Here is a 20,214-nt window from a genome sequence, read left to right as displayed (position 1 = left end):
CCTAGCACAAGGGGGTCAGCCCATAGTTTGAAGATCAGCTTACAAGGATTATAAAAGTGATGTCCATTGGAATGTCTGGATCCATTTCCCTGCCTGGGGTGTGGATCCTCAGCTGAGTTATACTTTGTTTGTGATCAGATCAAGTCAGAAATAAATGTATAAAAATGAGACCAAAAAGAATCCGGACTTATTCTTGGAGCTTCCAACAAAAGAACACGTTAACAGTTTTTAGGACTTTTCAGTTTTTTCCACCTAATTTAAAACAATTGTTAGAAATGTGGAAAAACTACTCAAATTATATACCGAGTGACATTGGTCTGATGAAGACATTAACATAGTTTCATTACTCATTACGTTTTACCAGAATAAACACTAAGCTGTGACCTATTTCATTTCGAGATGAACTTTCCCAACTCTATGCGCATGCAGCCTTTGCACATGTAAATTTCTACTGCTGCCACCAATCCCTCCCTTCCTTATGCTGCAGCACTAAATGATTCAAGTAGTCGCAGTAATGACTTGAGGCGAGGAGGGCAATGGTTGAGGTGAATCTCTCTCTCTCTCGCTCTCTCTCTCTCTCTCCCTTTCTAAGTCTCATCAGCACCATCAATCCATCGATTATCTACAGAGGAGCACTGACAGGCAGCAGCCACTGCGGTCCTGCAGGATTGGCTTGTGTGCGTGTGTTGGCGTGCAAGTGCGAACAACAGATAGGGACAGCAGACACGGGGGCAGAGCCTGCAGTCGAGCACACCTATGAGAGAGACTGCGAGAACCTTATTTACTCTACTACCTGGTTTATTAAGTCAACCCCCTCAGTCAGGCTCCGATGCAGCTGCCTGCCCGCCTGCCCCCTCAACTCAGTTGCGTCCTCCGCTGCTGCTGTCGCTGTGTGCTAAGTTGTCAGGCTTTAGCATCATTTGTGCCCTGCAGTTGAACACTACAATAAAAACACCTACTTGTGAACATGACCATGCAGCAGCACACCACCTCTAAGCCACATTGTGCGCTCCGGACCTGTTTGCGCATGGACCCGTGGTGCCTAATGAGACAACATTATTTATAGTCCTGTGTGACAGCAGTGGCCTCACCATTAGACTGATAATGAGTCACTGGGATATTGATGGATGCTTGTCTATATTGGTATTCTCCAAGGAACCGGTGCCACTTCTCTGGGTTGCCGTGGATACCAACGTTGCCTGCTAAATGACCCAATAATAATAATGATAACAATGACAGCACTATGTCGAGATTGAGTTTTAAAACCACAGGGAGAAGGATGCAGGCCAGAGAGAGAGAGAGAGAGTAATGAGGATGGTACGGGAGTGATACAAATGAAAAGAGGGAAGTAAATGTGAAGGTGGGGGGCGAGGGTGAGGGTGGAGTGGGGAGGGGGTTGTCAGCAGTTTAGTTTGGGTGGAGGGTGTGGAGGGGGAAAACACACAATCGATGATCAGTGAAGTAGCATTAGCATTGTTCACACATCCCCAGCCTCCTTACCCCCCCCAACCCCTCCACCCAAACATCCCCACCTCCACACCACCCCTTCCTCTTGCGGCCTCTCATTCTTTCTTGCTGCAGCGTTGCCATGGCGACCAAGAAATGTGGGAATACCTCTGTCCTTCAGAGAGAGAGAGAGTAAAAGAGAAGGAAGAGATGGAATAAGACAAAAGGGCACAAGTGAGGAAGGAAGAAAGGAAGAGAGAAAGAAAGGATAGAAGGAAGAATGGCAAAAGTGGGGGACAAGATGCAGGGGGAGAAAAGGTGTAGGGGAGCAGACGTAGCTCACTGGCTGAGCACACATTAAAAGCCTTGTTTAGCCCTTGAAGGAGCAGCTAAAGTATGAAACATGGTGATCTTACACACTCGTGTACACACATAAACAAATGTGCGTCAGAGTCGGCACCTGCTAATGCATTCAGCTCCCTTCGCTTGCTCCACTTCCATGAAAGAGAGTTAGTGGAAAGTGTTTTGACTGGGTTTGTGTGCACGAAAACACACACGGACATTGTAACTCACGCTCTTGTCTCCCATTCTTTCTAACACACACACACAGTCATGATTATGGTCATCCACATGTTAATCAGTTACTTGCCAGGCTCCAATGTATTTACCTGCTCTGTGTGTTGTGAGGCCATGGTTACTATGACAACCCATCCTGACTGAAAAAGTCTCAGCGCCTTTTGCTTTCCATTGCGTAGCATGTTTCCCTCACCTTGTTTACCTTAAATTTTTGCCCATTCAAGTGCATTAGCACAGCTAGAGGAGTAGCCACCCCCTCTCCCCCTCTCCCCCTCACTTCCTCCCCACTCCCCCACTCTGATGCTGCTCCTGTCGTGCCTTTCTCCCGCATTGCTCTCACCTTCCTGCCAACCTGCTGCAAAGATCCTCCTCAAATTCATTTTATTGGCAGCTAGCATTTCCATGGAAACATCTCGAAACCATGGCAACTATTTGAACAGAGCCAAACGCTTTCAGAACTGCTGCACTCATCCCCTTGCTCTACCTCTTTTCTCCCTCTCCCTCATGCTATCTTTATTCTCTCCTTTTTCTCCTCTTAAGCGTAGACCATATTGTCCCTGTCAATCTGCATACATGTGTACCTATGAAGGTCTTAAACTATGTGATAGGGTCAATAGCAAACTTTTTATACAATCGAACTCGCTGTGTCTATACTTCATTGCACACATGCATGGATTTGAGCTATGATAGGTTTTAGCCATCTGGTTGTGTGATCCGATTGTCTTCGACACATGCATGTGTGTGTTTCTGTGCATGTCTGCATCCTCTGCTTGCACACTCTCTGCAAGAACTAAACATGATTATGGATGAGTGCCTAATGCATAAGCCTCCTCTCCTACTCCACTACTTACCTTGAGCTTGTCCTCTCAAGTGTTTCAGCATCATGCTTGTCTGTCACACTGCTGCCTCCTCCCCCGGGCTGCAACCTGATGATGTGAACTGGAGTAAGACTGAACTGCATGGGTGATCAGTCACAGCAGCTCACTCCTGGCAAGATTTGGAACAGCTACAGATACAGTGGTGGATTTCACAAACTTGCAGCCAGATGACCTCCAAAAATGTAAAACTAGGCTTTATTTTACAGCCTCATTTGGTAAAGTCTGTTCCAAAATCTTGGAAACTCTATGGAATTGCACCCAAGTTTTGAAAGGTGTTGTGAAATATGTTTACATTTGTAAAATAAATTATATAAACAAGATTTATGAATCTGCCAGTGCAATGTACTAAGTCAGGACAAGTCAACCGCATGTAATTATTCATTTCATTCATTTATCTTCATTTTACTGTAGCCTGCTTGTAGCTTGTAGCTTTACTTGAACTACATTTTTTTAAATAGAATAGAATAGAATAGAATTATAAGAGACAACTCTCTGGTGGTGCGTAGTGCAAAAGTTTAAAGAAGAAAAGAAGTGTAGATATATATACAGTATAAAAACAGGCATGTCACCAACCAAGAAAACAGTAGAGCTAAGTATATATTGCACTGTGACCCTGGCTGAACACTATGACATATATTAAATATATGTCCTTTGTGAGGCATTGTCATTGCAGTGTGTTCAGTACACTATGAGTACCTCTGGGCATTGTTGAGTATTTAACTACTGAAACTACAAGCAATTTGGGTACATAAAAAAGAAGTTTTCCTTATTATTTTATTGCTATTACTTACTATTTCTAGCTTTGCTGCTGTGATTGAACCTCTTTAAATAGGTGTATCCCCATTTTCTTCCAGCCTGATGTCTGTGGAGGCTTGCCCAGGCATATAGTGTAATAGTCAGCCATCACCACACACATGACCTTTGTGTAGTGCATGTGCAAAAGGGCAGGCGTTACTCAGTGCTCACACAGTGACAACTTAATCGGAAATAAACCTCCTGAATCTGAGCCTGAGGGAGAAGCACTTTGGCCATGTTAACCAACCATGTGACAAAACATACATTTCTATCTCTGGGCTGTGTGAGAATAAATTCCTTTCACACAGTAAAGAGGTCAAGCTCAAACATAAGAACACACATAAACATGAATGTGTTTGTAAAGTTAGCCACACTGAATAATGCTTCTCAACAAGTAACTGAATTTGGTAAATATTAACATAATTGAGTGGCATTTTCTGTTGGCATGTGATTTTGCCGCGTTATATTTTATTCATATCACACCATGTTTACAAAGTAGTCTGAACTACATTTTCTAAGTGGTGTTAACTAAAGTAGATTTCTCCATAGGATATTTTTTTCTTCCAAGCAGTTGGCAGGATGCAATGCTTCCTGACACTGGCTATATTAATTTCATATGGATTATCTTATATGATTCATGGATAGTTCGTCAAAACCTACTGGCTACTGCTGTTTAGCAAACTTTGCATTATTTTAAAACCTAGAGACGTACCATGCATCATATATTTTCCAAAAGAAACTGCATTCATTATGTTGTTGAGAGATTAAATTTCAAACTGAGAGGCACATAAAGATTATCATGGACTATCAGTTCAAACAAATTTACAGCCTCATTTGCCAGCTCAGATGAGGTAGAAGTCGATATGTTGGCTAAGAACATAGATGGTATAGACCTCATAAAAATTCACTGTAGCATTGTATCTAATTATGCGGCTTCAATTTCCAAAAGTGAAAGTTTGCATTTACCAGAAGGAATCACAGCTTGACTGCTTGACTGGACGCTGTGTCTACAGTGAGCTGGATGAGACTTATCATCAGAAAGCTATTAAAAGTTGTTTATTTTCATGAGGTAGATATCAGAGTAGTTGCGTTAACACGAGAGCTTTGGATGTGACAGTACCGTCTGAAAAAGAGATGTGAAAAAACACAAGTACAACGGTGCTTTGTGTTACTTTTCTTGTGTGCCAAAGAGAGAAGAGAAGAGAAAAAAAAGTGCCTTAACTGTGAAATTTAATCTGTCCTATTTTAGATCCATCAGTAATAATTGATATCTCGCCACAGCTCTGATGTGTCAGCAGGCTTTGATTTTATCTAAAAGATCTAATTGTAAGACTGTGGTCATACAAGCTCAGGAAAACTAATAACATCACTCTCAACATGAAACTGGGCAGATAAAATAATTTCCATCCTTAATGATAAAGGACGAAGTGCAGATATGTGGAGTCATTTCTGCATCTTTTTAGTGATAAGCTGCCCTTATTGTCCTCTTCAAAGAAAAGCTTGAAAAATATATAAAGCATTAATCACCACTGAGCTTGAATCATGAAAATCTTCGTCTCGTGTTTAGCTTGTCTTTTTTCACCTTTCCTTTTTTTATGTGCCATAGCTTGTCTTCTGCTTGTGATTTTTCCAACCTCAGATTCCTTAATGTAAGGCATTTCATTTTTCTTTAGCAAGTAAAGTGGAATTAGTGTAATTGTTTTAATGAAAAGACCTCAAGGCATTTTTTTTTCTTTCTCCTGTAATAGCAGATGAGTCCCTCTCACCTAAAGCGCAAGGCTGTCTCCAAAATAAGAGAAGAAGCAGAAAAGAAAAATCACAGTAACAGCAGAAAAATAGGAAATAGAAGGGAGGAGAGCAACAAAAACAATACCCTAAAATAATAATAGTATTACTAAACATATTGCAGATGAAAGCAGCAGCCTTATACACAAGTCTATTCCCCAAAGACCTGCTCAGGATTTGCTCAGTGGGGAAAAAAAACAATTACAGTACCATGAAATGAATAAAAGGTATATTCAGTTATCTGAGTCCTTTGAAGATGAGTGAGAACGAGTAAGCAAATCTAATTCAACAGCAAGGGTCTCCTGCTGCAGCAGAGTCTATAAGGGAGGTGGTGGCGGGGTGGGGTGGGGTGGGGTGGGGGGACTCCTAAAGTGCAGAGATTAGTTGGTGGTACTGCTGGTTTCTCTTTTTTCTCCAGGGAGTGTGGGTGTATATGTGTGTGTTTGCGTGGATGGGGTCATAGCATGCAGCGATCTGGTCTGTGACAAACTGTAGAGATAAACTTCAACAGTTACAGGATTCCTGGGCGTTAATGATGAGGAGCCAGCTGAGGTGAGGACATTATGATCAAACACATGCAGAGAGAACAAAATGAACACATTCAGGGGGTTGGCAAAATAACCGAAAGCACCTAACAATATGTGAATATCAAGCAGCTAATAAGGAGGACAACCAAACAGCTAAGAACGCACAAATCCAGCCACCCCTTGTGTGCTTTCATGCTGTTCCTGCTCTGTGTCAGCTGAGATGTTAGATTTTCTTTCAAGAGGAAAAGCCTTTATTTCTATGTGGGATGACAAAGGTAAAGTTCTTGTAATAATGGCCCTGTAACAGCAGTAATAGTAGTAATTTTGTTGTTGTTCATGAATTCCCGTTCAGAATTTGCTATTTCCCATAGAAACAAGAGTCCTCTGGAAAAAAACAATAATCAACTCCCTTTTTAGCAAGAGCTGATTTGAATTATTTTGTGAGAGACCTCCAGCTTGTCCTCTCTGAACTCCATCAATGAAGTGGGTGGTGTTAGTTCTACAGTAAGACAAGGTACCCCTGTTGTCATGGGAAAGAATCAGAGTCTAAAACAAAGGTTCTGAGCTTTTATGGACTGAAATCCAACCCAAGATAAATTTCCAAAGATAGAAATGTGTCTATGATGTGCAATAACAATATGCATTTCAGTACATTTACCAAGTGCAGGCATGTATTTAGATAATGGGTGCATCTATGAAACTGGTCCTAAAAACGGGACATGGGGGCTAAAAATTCAAACCAGATGTAGACTAATGTTATGAAGCAAGTTTGGAAGCACTTAGGGTCTATTTTAAAAATAAATACTTGCTGAGATAAGAGAGGAATTATTTTTCAGATAAAACATATTTTTATGTTATTTTATATTATATTTAATACAAAAATCTGCATGTAACACGGTCAAAAGGACACAAAAATTACACACTACTATTTTTTTTTTAAATATCTCCTTATTCTCTCACAGGTACATTTTGGGAATTGAACTAATTACGTAAGGCAGAGTGTTTCACAAAAATGGCCACTGTTGCAAAATCATTTGCAATTTCTATGCATTTAAATGGGCAGGTTCTGCATGTAATGCAAGTGGACACGATGGGTTACATACAAAACCTGGAATGAGACTGGGATTCATGAAAAACCCACGTCTGGAGTGGAAAAAATGCTAGGATCATCAAATTTAACATAGTGTCTTTATTTATAGCACTATATAAGACCATTTCAAGTGATGTTTTCAAAATAAAACGCACTGACACCTAGGTAGTTTTTCATGTCCCAATTTTGGTCCTGTTTTTGGCTCAAATATTTTATTAAAAATTCATTAATATTGGGACAGCTCAGAGCAAGAGTATAATTTGCATTCATCTGAGGTCATTATTCGGTACATCCTGGGGGGAAATATGTCTAAATTGCTCTTTTATTATTGGGCCTAAAAAGCTGGTACCAAAATGTACCCAGTTTCATAGAAGCACCCATGTACAGTTGTGTGTATACAGCAGCATCTTGTGTGTCGTAGGTAAATTATGATTGAGCAGTGTTTGTACCTGAGGCTGCATCTGCCATTTGAAATGGCCTCATAATCCTTGGCTGTTACATGACAGTGCAGATCAGTCTTCAAACACAATATCAGTATGTGACTGACAGTAGTTAATATTACAGATCCAGTTGATGAGACACCGGACCAGACTTAGACCTAACCCTTCTGCTTTAACCAGGATTCTTCTGGATTTACCGCTGTCCTCACATTTAGATATTTTCTTTAAAAACTCATATATTTTTACTTTTCAAAGTACACATTGATCTTGGATGGTCACTGGGCCTCTTTGATGTGTTTCCCCTTGTGATAAATCAAGCGGCAGCATAAAGAACACTATGACGTCTAGTGACAAGATGTTATTTCAGGAAGGACACTTAAGTTGGATCTAACCATGGAATGACTTACATTTGTGTTTGGTGGTGACTCTGGAATATCTGAGATCACAAACACCCCTAGAGATTCACAAGTCTGAATTAATATATCATATTTGTATTTTAACAAAAACACCCACAGTATATGCACAAGAATATTTTTTGCTTAATTCAGGATGATATTGGGGAGGTGGAGAAGATGACTTTTCATTGATGCGTTGGCCAATGTGAAGGGGAGAGCAGGACACACTGGAAGAATGGATGCATTTGTGAAGCACAGATTTGGACAGGCAGATGTTTTAGGGGCTTGCGACCAGTTCTGACCTCTGTTCCTTTCTGATCAACGACAAAGCTCAATATCAGGCAGGACATTCACATTTTTATATTATGATTTATATGGAAAGGTGTACATTTGTATTTGGCAGTGACTCAGACAGTTCCTGAGATCTCACAGAACCCACAAACACGTGCTCCTGAGCAGATGAACAATGGAAATATCCCATATGTTCTATGAGACTATGTGTGATGACATGTGTGTCAGATTCCCCTTGAATTCATACAAATGCACTTGACCCACTGTCAAGATGCAGAAACATCAGCTGTCATCAGAAGGTTGCATGCAAACAGAACATCTGGCTAGGTGCTGTAGTGACTTAATACAAAGGTAATATATTATGTCCAATGACCAGCCACACAGCGACTGGCTGACTGGTGACTGTCCCATTCCCCTTGAATTAACTCAAGCATGCATGACCTTCTCTATCGAGGGAAATAGACTCATCTTCCTGAGAATAAAAATTAATTTGCTCTGGCAGATCAGTCTGGCGCTGCTCTCATTCAAACTGAGTTGCACTGAACATGGAATTGAGTAGAGCCAATCACAAGCATTGATCTGTTATGGGGCGGGTCACATTTGGTTTCATACGATGACAGGCTGCCACCTGTTGCTCTGACTGGCTGTAGGGCCATCCTATACATAGAAACCAAAATGAACAGAGAGGGCACAGACTAATTCTTATTTAAGAATTATTTTGGCAATGCCAGGGTGAACCTTCTCAGTCATGTGCAAGAAATCAATGCTGCTGAATGCAAGTAAAAAAAAAAAAACATCTTCCCAAGTCTCCACTATTGGATAAAAATAGGTGTGTGATTAGCTCTGACCTCTGCACGTACCTGAACTGTTGTGAAGCTGAAGTCAACCAAATATACATAGAAATAGCAATAAAATAAGAAGAAAAACAAGAATGGCAGCGTGTGAATTGAAGTATGGGTAAATGTTCTAATCCTTAAACTGAATGTAGAAACTAGTAGGCACAATCCTTGTTGCTCTTGGATTAAGTGATATAAATCCATATCAGTTTTAGGATATACTTGCATGTAATAGGTGTTTTGAAATCCCATTGTTGATAAGTCAGGATTGGCCTTCCCTCTGATTCAGAAGATCATTAGAAGTCAATAAGTTTTTGCTGGAGGAGTGAATTGAGATCTTTCTTTCTTTTTTACTGTGTAGTATTCATCCTGTTATTGGTTATGATAACTCTTTGTCTTTATCAGTGCTGTTTATCAGTGGTTTGACATATGTTTTTATGATTTTTTTTTGACTGTTGTTCCTTTCTCACTACGCAGATGGATTTTACATACACAATCTGGGGCATTTGTGTGCCAACACATTAAACACCCACACACATATGCATGTGTATGTACCCACACATGTTACTAATTCCAACCTTCTGGTGATTATATTAATTCCACACAACGGTATTCTCACCACCACATGGCAACATAAAACTTTACACATTCCTACACCCAACCCTATCACTGAGGGGACAGCTCTTATTTTCCCAGCAGCCTTTCTCAGTCTTATTTTGTGATATGCAGTTTTGACAAAAATCTAATTCAGCAGCAATTTCATTAAAGTGAGGGCAATCAGTGTAGTGGGCATGGCTTTAGGAGCCATCTTTAGACTGTACTTGGGAAATAGTAAGTTGTATCACAGTGGAACAGGCATGTTTTTATTGTAGTAGAAACTGGACTTTGACAGTATCATTTTCATGGAGTGTTTAATTTGGTAACCTTGTCTACTTAGTTCCTCACCTCCAACAGTGTTATAAACACTGCACAAGTTTGCAGCCAACTGAAGAAATTCTTGTGTCTAAAACTGTTCCAAATAATTCACTGCAAAATGGAGCATAAGATCAACAGGATGTTGGTGTAGCATCAGTAATGATAGTCTACTCCTCATAGAATTGGACAAATTCTGAGGAAAATGGATGATTATAATTTTAATAATCTAAATATTTTAATAGCCCAGTCTATGTTCAAGCAATTTATTCTTGACTTAAAAACCTAAAAACTTTGCTGATGCTCACCATTCCAGTGTAAATTTGAGACCTACTCAACGCTTTATGAGTCATTTTTGGTGAGTTTTCTTCAGCTGTCTTTTTCAGTCAGCCACATGCAGTCATGAAGTTGTCATTATTGTGAAATGTGAGGGCAGCTCTCTCCTTTAACGCCTCCACCCCCCAGATACATTGTGCTCATTATATGGGTTGTGAGTTCAGGGAGGGTTTCGGCTCTTTAATCAATGAAAACGATGACACAGGGCATAAGTCACACTGGTATTCAATACAGCATGCCATGGCAACAATAAAAAAAAACACTACATGATGAAGACAAAGTCTGTGTGGGTATGTGCGGTGTGAACTCTAACATACAGGAGTCTGAATATAGGCTGAAATAGGTGGAAAGCCATAACCTGCATTGCAAATAAAACAGGTGGATGGTCCTATATATAATATGTGTGTGTTCTCCCTCTGTTTCATTTAGTTCTTATACTGTAATTACACGGATGAGACTCACTGCAGGGCTCTTTCCCTTCAGTGCCATTCCTCTCTCTCTTTCTCTCTCTCTCTATATCTTCCCCTCTCACTCAAAGTCTGTGATTTCATGTATAATTACTTGCATAATTATAGTTCCCTCCATCCTACTGTTTCGGGAGGTCTGTTTCTGTCTCTCTGGTATCTCTTGTCTCCTTTTTTCCAGAACACACACATTCATATACACAGACACGCTCGTACTTACAGCTTCTTCCTCTCCTCGCCTAGTGGTAAGACTTGTCTTGTCACTCTCTTTTGTCTCTCGTTCATCTGAGGCAGGCCTGTTCTAATATTGGAATGACAGCAGAGCAGATACAGTGTGCATGAAGAGGATGCTGGTTTACTTCTGGGCTGCCATTGCTTCCTCATTAATTATTCATTCAGGCATCACAAACTTAAAGAGCCTTAAGGTGTGTCACAGAGAACGAGGGGAAAACAAAATGCTCTATTATTATTATTTTAATTTTTTTTTTTTTTTTCAAACTTACAACTTAAATCTTCTGGCTGTTATGTGTGAAAAGGGGAAACATTCACAAACAACAACAGCGGCGCTGCAAACCTGCACCTTCTCATGTTTCAAAAGTTTCTTAAGGCTTGTGGATGATGCCAGTAGATACAATTAGTTTGATTGCTTAGCAACTGAACATCACTTTTGAGACAGAGAGCAGAGGGTAAAGCTCAGGTGGAGAATCGAGGTTACACGCTGTTTTTTTTTTGTTTTTTTTTTTCTGAAGATTCTGTTTTTTTCCCAAAACTTCCATGCAAAGTAGCATGCGGTGTATCTTCAGTGCTGCTTTCATGTGTCAATCAGGAGACTAACACACCATGTTGTGTCTCAGGTTAACTGACAATAAGATTATATCAACACCACACACATAATCCACAACCACACATACACACTTGCAGAGTCATTTACTGCTCGACAGGGTTCAAAATTTAAGCTTTGTGCTGCACTGCAGGTCTACTGTGCAACCAATCGTGGCCTACTTTCAGGTAACTGGAGGATTTTCCCTGCTTTATCTGGGCATTTGTGCTCTCACACCATTTCATACTTGTCTCTAAATACATGCTGCTATGTAAAGGAAGCAATGCAATCTATTGTACCTAGAAGTGCAGAATGTTTCAGGGTGAGCAGGGTGAGTGCCAAAAGTTTGGATTAGGCTGGCATCTGTTCCAAGTCTCCAAGTTTTGTAGCTTGTGTCGGTGATGCATGAGTATTGTAATACTTCTTAATAACCTGCCACTTTTGACTACACTGCAGACCCTAATGATGGTCACTTTTGGTCTTTGTCACTGTGCTCTTACCCCCTCTGCTGGAGAGACATGAGACCAGGACCTGATGCAGTCGGTGGTGGGACAGGCCAGGAGAGAAAAGCACCTTCACCTTTCCACTGTGGTGTGATGGATTTACTGTGACCACCAACCAACTCACCTTTGCTTTAAAAACCCTCCTCCCATATTTTTCTTTTGTCTGATGATCTGATGAAGTTAAAGGTGCATGTTAGGGTGTCCAAGGGTCACTTGGGACATCGGTCTGGGTTGTATCGGTGAGCCTTTCATTTGGTTTGCGAGGCAAGCCGTGGCGGCCTCTCCCTGCAGAGACTGTGCTGTGTTTGTTTTGCGGGTGTGTAAATTAGCGGTAATTCGTTTGCTCAGTAATGACGTGGGAGAGCTAATTAGGGCAGTGTTGATGGGTGCATTAATTAGTCTCTAGTGTGTGATGCTAATGAGACCCTGATTCGGAGTGTGTGTTTGTGTTTGCATGTGCATGAGTGTAAGCCATGTATCTGTAGAGGCCCACCACCATAGGTCACGCCATGAGGAGTGTAGTATGAGAGCATGTGGGAGTGGGTGTGTCTGGGAGAAAACACGTGTGTCATCCATCGTATGTGAGTACGCAGTAGGTCCGTATCTGTGCATAAGAATCCCTTTTATCCTGGTGGGTCCAGTCATGCCTGGCTGAACAGTGATCCCTCCATTCAACCATCACTGCCAGCGGGACCGTGCTCGCACATCTCACACCTAACACCACAGGCAGAGGTGTGCAGCCAGTCTGTCACACTGTGGTGCTTTCACTGCTACAGCTGCATATCACAATCATAAATTCATCCCAACCTATAAAAACATCACAGACATAAACAGACAACACAGGGAGCCGTAATGAATGAAAGGCTGTTTTATAAGTGTGTTCAGTGACAGGTCCACTTCACAGATAAGAAGGATCCATCTGCTGTGGTCACAATGGGGCAGTGTTACTACGCTATTCTGTGGCTTCTCTCAGTCAGGATTTGACAAGTTGGCGGCTAGCTGCGAGAATTTATGGCATATTACTTATGTGGCATTCGTCATAGCAGCGGTGAAAGGCAAGCATGCAGGAGGACTGGCTTTAGAGCCTCACCAGTGATCTATTCTAATCATATTTATTCATGACTATTCCGTTATACATAATCCATTACTATTCCTGTTGAACAGTATCCTCTGCTGTTTTCACGCTGTCACTCATTTCTTCTCTGCTTTCTCTTGTACAACTAGGAAAAAAAAAAAAAAACAGAGAAATTTAAATCAGCATGAGAGCCCAGTAGATCATCCTGTTTAAAGAAACTATATCACTTGGAGTCAAATGTGGCTCAGAAACTTTCGCTGACAAATACAGTGAGGTGATTTATATTTAGCGCAGGCAGTGAGAGTCTTCACTTAAGTTTCACACCAAGAGATCAGTCAAACGGGTATAAGGAGATGGAGATTTGTCGTGCTGAGCTTTATTGAAGTCTGTCAGAGAACAACTTGGCCTGACCTAGGCTGCACCCTCACTCACTGCTTTGGAGCTATTGGTGTTATGGCAGTGGTTTCCAACCTTTTTTGGCTCGTGACCCCATTTTAACATCACAAATTTCTGGCGACCCCACACATTCAAAACAGATACCTTTTTTTTTTGCTAAAATTAATTTGTTTTTGATCATCTAATAGTTTGCTATACTATGTTACAAATAAATGTTAATTTTAGGCAACATTTAGTCTATATAATGTATATTATTATGGATGGAGGCAGTAAAGCCAGGTGTAGATTACTGCACAAAGTGAGAATTTAATTTTCCTTGGTCAGGATATGTAGAGTCAGTCCAGCTTGGATTTACAAGGCTGACATTTAATGCTGAACAAACAGTAACTCAAACTATGAATAATGAAAGAGCTGCAGCGTCTGAAACCGACCACAATGAACATTTGACAGATAAACAGAACCACAGTGCTGCAGTTTCAGACTCACAGTTTGTCTTTTATATATTGTGATTGTCTCTCTCAACTCACCATATATTTATTTATTAGTAAGTTTTTTTTTTATTCTTTTTTTTTATTTTTATCAATCACTAGAAATTTCAGGCGACCCCATTTGAATTCCAGGCGACCCCACATGGGGTCCCGACCCCAAGGTTGAAAAACACTGTGTTATGGGAATCCAGAATCAGGCTGCAAACATACCTCGAACCTCCAGCTTGCACTCCACCTCATCCTGCCCCAGATCATTGATAGCCCTGCAGGTGTATCTGCCCCCATCGAACAAGCCCGGCTTCCGGATGTTAAGGGTCAACACTCCCTGGTTGTTCTGCATCAGGAATTTGGGGTCTTCACCAATGATCATATTGTTCTTCATCCAAATGATCTTCGGCTAATGAGTAAGAAGCAAAATTAAATGGGATGCAAGAGATAGGTGGAGGAGGGAACATATAAACCGAGTGAGGGAGGAGAAGAGGAGAGCAGAGGGAGGAGGCATGGGAGAAGGAGGTAAATTTAGGTCAACACTTTGGCTTGACAAATTTTTACACATTTGGTAGAATAAGTAAAAAAAAAAAAAAAAAAAAAAAAAAAAAAAACCTGTTCAAAAATATTTCTGCTCCACCTCTTGTTCTAGCATCAGACATAAAAATACACTCGTGGTGCACAGGCATCAAAATCTTCTCTGACTGTTCTACACTCGCTGTTTGACATTCAGACTTGTACACTCGCTCTAAAAAGCACAAAACAAAAACATCATACCTTTCTTCTTAGCTATCAGGGCAAACACAGGGAAAGTGTCTGCATCACAGGCAGAGCTATAGTACTGGTTCCACATAAAAACGTACATTAGTGATTTTAGTGATGAGACATATATTCACATATTTATACATAGCCCGGCCTAAAAAACAAGTCCCTACCAGGATTCAACTGAGCTAACAGTGAAGAGGTTTCCGTTGGATAATTATTGCAGTGATCAATATGTTTCGACTGGAAATAAGTTCTTAAACCTTAACTGATGCATTGAGTTACTTCTCATTTATTAAACATCCATCGGTCTTGAAAGAGCATAAAGACTGAAGTGTGTTTCAGTGGAAAAAGGTCATGTGGTCTGATGGTTTCAGACTGGCCCTGTTCCAGATCCACACAGATTGGGCACCACAGAAGCCAGACCTTAATCCAAATGAGATTTTTTGAGATGTGACGAAGAAGACTTTAAGTAATGGTCTGACTCTCCCATCATCAATACAATCTTGGGCAAAAAGTATGGAAATAAATAAATAAATGTTTTAGCATTGAATTATAAAGCTGTGTATTTTATGACTTTTTACCTGTATCTATTCTTGTAACGCCAAACGAATCATATTTAATACATGAGATTTGAAGCCCTCTACATGGCCAGAGTGATAATTTCTTTCTTGAAAAACCTGATGTATACAATTAGATACATGCAATACACAGATAATCCACCAGGGGGAGGCATTTGTTCACCAGAGGCCTTTCCAGTGACACTACAAGACTGTCACTAATGAGGAAGGAGGCAGAACTTTATTTAGAAATTTAGAAAAGGAATTACCAATTTGTTTGACATGTTTGTGTCATATTATACTTTTGTTTGTTCAAAAATAATAATATTTGAGCACTGAGACCTAATGTATCAAATATGATACAAAATTGAAACTCATACATGGAAACTGATATTTGAAAAAAAAATTGGGGGTTGTTCAGAAGGACCAATGAAGGCTCCACTTTCAAAGAACTGGAATTTTCTGTCAATGATTTAATGGTTCAGGCTTTACAGGGTTAAATTTCTTCATATTTATGGGTCAAGAAATTCATGAGAAAACAGCAAAACAATCTCAAATTATAGGAGATCTTATATTTTCTATTTATCCTTTAAAACATGACAGAGCCACTGCAATATTATTAAACAAATGAGTATCTCTTTGATTAAGAAAGAGAAAGAATTAAGAATGAAACAACTCTGCTTGGTCTAATAAAAAAAATATATCTTAATGGTGGAGTAAGCTATTTTCGGTGCTTCTATGAAACTGATCCCTAAAAACAGGACATGGGGGCTAAAAATTCAAACTAGATGTAAACTAATGTTATGAAGCAAGTTTGGAAGCACTTTGGGTCTATTTTAAAAATAAATATTTAATGAGATAAAAGAGAAACCATTTTTCAGATGAAACGTATTTTTATTTTATTTTTTTTTATATTATTTTTTTAAAATACAAAAATCCGCATGTAACATGGTAAAAAGGACACAAAAATTACGTGCTACTATTTTTTGGAATATCTTTTTATCCTCTCAAAGGTACATTTTGGGAATCAAACTAATTATACAAGGCAGAGTGTTTCACAAAAATGACCGCTGTTACAAAATCAGTCATGATTTATTTGTGTTTAAATGGGCAGGTTCCATGTGTAACGTGAGTGGATGATGGGTTACACGCGGAACCTGGAATGAGACTGACATTCATGAAAACCCACATGTCTGGATAAGAAAAGCCATAAGGATCATTGAATTTAACACAGTGTCTTTATTAGTAGTCTATATAAGACCATTTCAAGCCATGTTTTCAGATCTAATTCACTGACACTTAGGTAGCTTTTCATGTCACAATTTTGGTCCTATTTTTGGCCCCAATATTTCACTAAAAATTCATTAATTTTGGGATGGTTCAGAACAAGAGTATAATTGTTTTTGCATTTATCTGAGGTCATCATTAGGTACATCCTGGAGGGAAATATGTCTAAATTTCTCTTTTATTATTGGGTCTAAAAAGCTGGTACCAGTGCCAGGTACCAAAGTGTACCCAGTTTCATAGAAGCACCCAAATACCTTTTGTTTCAACTCTGCTAACCTCTCTGTAAATGCTCCAAATGCTCTTTAATCCAAATATCAACAATCTTCTTTTAGAGTCATTTGGAGTTACTTCTCTCAGTTTTTTATTTCCCAGTCCTGACCAAAGTCAAACATCTTGTCTTTTAGTTCATGGACCAACAACCCCACAAATGTAAATGAAATCTAAGTATGTTTTCAGATATATTGATGAGTAAAGGAAGGAAAAAATAGACAAAAATGAGGAATGAAAAGACAATCCCTGAGGTAGAGAGATCCAAATACTGATATGGTAAAAAAAAAAATCATAAAACATCTAAACTATTGCACTTGATGAACATTAAATACCTTAGGATATCCACGGACGGCACAGCTGATTGCAGCAGCGTAACCCGCCACCACACTCCTGTCCACCAGAGGCGCTGTGAATTTGGGGGAACAGTTCATGTCTTTCTCTTTGTAGGGCGCAGGGTTGTAAGCCAAACCTTGACAGAAGGAAAGTTCATTAATTCAACTCACATATTAGAATTTGGCTTGTTTTTGGCACAAAGGATTGCCATGGGATTGTGTTTTCAGGAAACATAATCCACTGAAACACTTAATTGAGAGACTTTAGAAAAGCACGCTTTGGGATTTTTGGAGCGTCTTCAATTCTCAGCACATCTTTAAATAGTAAGCTGTAATTTTTGCAAATCACTTTTGTCTCATTAGGAGAGCAGGTGGGTATTATGATCAATAATTTTATAGGCCAGACTGCTGCATTCGACACAAAAGAAACTGGTTGGTTAGCAGCCAAATATGTGGTAGAGTAAACAAACACAACACCACAAAAACAGTAACAGCATTTGGCTGGTGGCAGGTGTTAATTTCCCAGCCTAGTTGTTTTAATAAACAGTGGGCAGTATTAAATAATTTAAAAAATATTATTTAACACTCTTTCTGTTTAGCATAATCGGTGTGAATTAATTTTCCTTTAATTATGTTACATTAAGTATTTCTGAAGGGCTATTGTGTTCTACAGTTACAAAATTGTATTACAGTTATTGCACCAGAGTATTTGGTCATTGTTTGCATCTGCAATCCTAATTCCCATTAATATACTTTCCTCTTTTTAGCAGAGCTCGCTTTGCAGTATATACCATGATGCTCTATTTATGTTTTAACTGATAACAATATAGCCTCCAGCTCAGCATGCATTAGATGTTCCTTGGCATCAAAAGTAATACTATCACATTACAGTCTGTGGTGCTCTGCGGGGACTTCATTACCTGTTTTGATAATGACTGCTGTGTTCTTGCTGATGCCAGCATCGTTGCTGAGGCCACAGATGTTTTCGCTAAATACTCTAAAGGAATACTCGTTTCCCATGACCAGGTCAGACACAGTGCAGCTGGGCCTGCGGTTGTGTTCATAGACCGTGAACCACTCCTGATGCGAGAGAGACAGAGAAAAGCACAAGTTCAAAACAGACTCAGACAGACAAATTAAAGGAAAAACTAGGTGACAATGCTCCCATCTATAGGACACGAGGGGTCACTGAATGCATTGATGATGGGAGTCGTGTGTTCTGCCTTTTACGGCTACCAGGCCTTAACGCGAGTGCATTTTGGATCATTATTTCAGACAGCGCTCACTTAATGTTGTATAAAGTAGTGGAAAGTCCCACTTGAGTAGAAGTTCAGGTACCCTACCAAACAATTACTTTTGGTAGAAGTTCAAGTCACCATCTGAAATGATACTCAAGTTAAAGTCTTTAAGTATCTAGTATTTACTGGACTTAAAGGTGGGGTAGGAGATCTTAGAAAAACGGTTCGAGCAAGCTGCATTTTGAAAATAGTCAATTCAAAAGTCCAACCCCCTTTCTTCAGACATCCCACGAAGCCACACCTCCAGAGTACTGGCACGCACAGTGCTTGTTCCTGAGGGTTCACGAGCGCTGAACAGCAACAATTTGCTCCGGCTCCGGCCTCTGAGAATGCACAATTCTTGCACAAAGAAGGGTATGCGCAGAGGGGGGAGGGGGGAGTTTGATAGACATATCACCATTTGATTGGATGCTTAACCCTTTCATGCACGAATTATGAGAACCTTAATCAAGATTTTTTTTCCCTGAGTGTTTTCATTTCTCTTTAATCATGAAAAAAACAATGTGATTGAAAATTTTCTTATGAAAAATAAATTAAAATAAATTTTTAAAAAAATTAAAGAATGTTAAAAAAAAATACATTTAAAAACCAAAAAATAATAATAATCGAAAAAAAAAATTCTCCTGAACCTATTTTTCATGAAGTTGTAAAAATGTCCTTTCAGCTGGACACCATGCGTTTAATTTTTGAAGTGAAGAAACATGTATTTACTGATAAATTACGTGAAAACTATAACTATTACGCTCAGAGGAGATCTGCACAATGTTACCAATTGATGTCAGAAAAGATGTAATGTAATGTGTGAAAACTTTAATAAAGATATGTACAAAAAAACTAAACAACAAAATCCATGAATATACAAGAGAACAGCTGTAGAACAGCTGTCCACTGGAGTGACCAGCATGCATGAAAGGGTTAAAATGGTTTGATGGTGTTTTTTCAGTCCTGTCTGTTCCACAGGTGACTACATTTTGTAATTTTTGTGTTAGAGCATTTAATTAATTGGTTGTAATTGGGGTGTGAAGGGGATTTTAAGCAATATAGTATAAAACGCTCCAGGGAAACATCTCGCACCCCACCTTTAAGTATGTCAAGTAATCTACAATTAAATGTAATCAAGTAATGAAAACAAAAGTCCATCAAATCCATCCAAGTCAAATGTGAATGCGCAACGTGAATTTGTTAGAAAATTTCATAAACAAGCACCAACAGGAAAGCAGATGTGGACATGGCAGAAGAAGTTTCAAGAGGAGGGCTGTTTGTGTCGGAAAAAAGAACTCCACTACTGACTTGATGTGTGCCGCGTCACAAGCAGCGCACACATTGAACATTTGTAATAACTTTGGAACATTATAAAATTATAATCCCCCAGAATTTTTTGTTTGAAATTTGTAGAATAAAACCTTTTATGTCCAAAATAAATCCTATTAAGTATCATTTCTCCTGACAATGTAGTCACTCTGATATGGACATCTCAAATGACGACAATTTTTTTGGGACACCCTGTACTTTGAACTGCCAGATATTATCAATCAATCAATCCATCCATCCATCCATCCATCCATCCATCCATCCATCCATCCATCCATCCACTACAGTTTACAGAATAGTAGAATCAGTTCCATAATTATAAAAATGAACTTTGACTGGAGAGACAAAATACC

The 20,214-nt window shown here is 39.5% G+C and overlaps 1 protein-coding gene and 1 long non-coding RNA gene across 5 annotated transcripts in view; one reads left to right on the top strand and one right to left on the bottom strand.

Moving 5' to 3' along the window:
• The first annotated feature begins 5,892 nt into the window (after positions 1-5,892).
• Positions 5,893-19,945, top strand: LOC115424778 (uncharacterized). The gene is made up of 3 exons (XR_003936136.1): positions 5,893-5,907; positions 11,919-11,922; positions 19,826-19,945. It is a non-coding gene; the product is annotated as an uncharacterized LOC115424778 (long non-coding RNA).
• mybpc2a (myosin binding protein Ca) overlaps positions 12,948-20,214 on the bottom strand; it is a 92,706-nt gene continuing 85,439 nt past the window's right edge. For all 4 annotated transcript variants that reach the window (XM_030142201.1, XM_030142202.1, XM_030142203.1 and 1 more), the window contains 4 exons: positions 18,173-18,332; positions 17,253-17,389; positions 14,264-14,450; positions 12,948-13,314 (listed from right to left, as the gene is read on the bottom strand). In XM_030142201.1, the coding sequence (XP_029998061.1) occupies positions 13,286-13,314; positions 14,264-14,450; positions 17,253-17,389; positions 18,173-18,332 (513 nt within the window). In that variant the 3' untranslated portion in view covers positions 12,948-13,285. The remainder of the gene's footprint in view (positions 13,315-14,263; positions 14,451-17,252; positions 17,390-18,172; positions 18,333-20,214) is intronic.

Source organism: Sphaeramia orbicularis, chromosome 8 (assembly GCF_902148855.1).
Source record: "Sphaeramia orbicularis chromosome 8, fSphaOr1.1, whole genome shotgun sequence".
NCBI classification, from domain to species: Eukaryota; Metazoa; Chordata; class Actinopteri; order Kurtiformes; family Apogonidae; genus Sphaeramia; species Sphaeramia orbicularis.
Note: the sequence above shows the minus strand (reverse complement) of the source record. Positions and strands in the feature narration are given on the sequence as shown.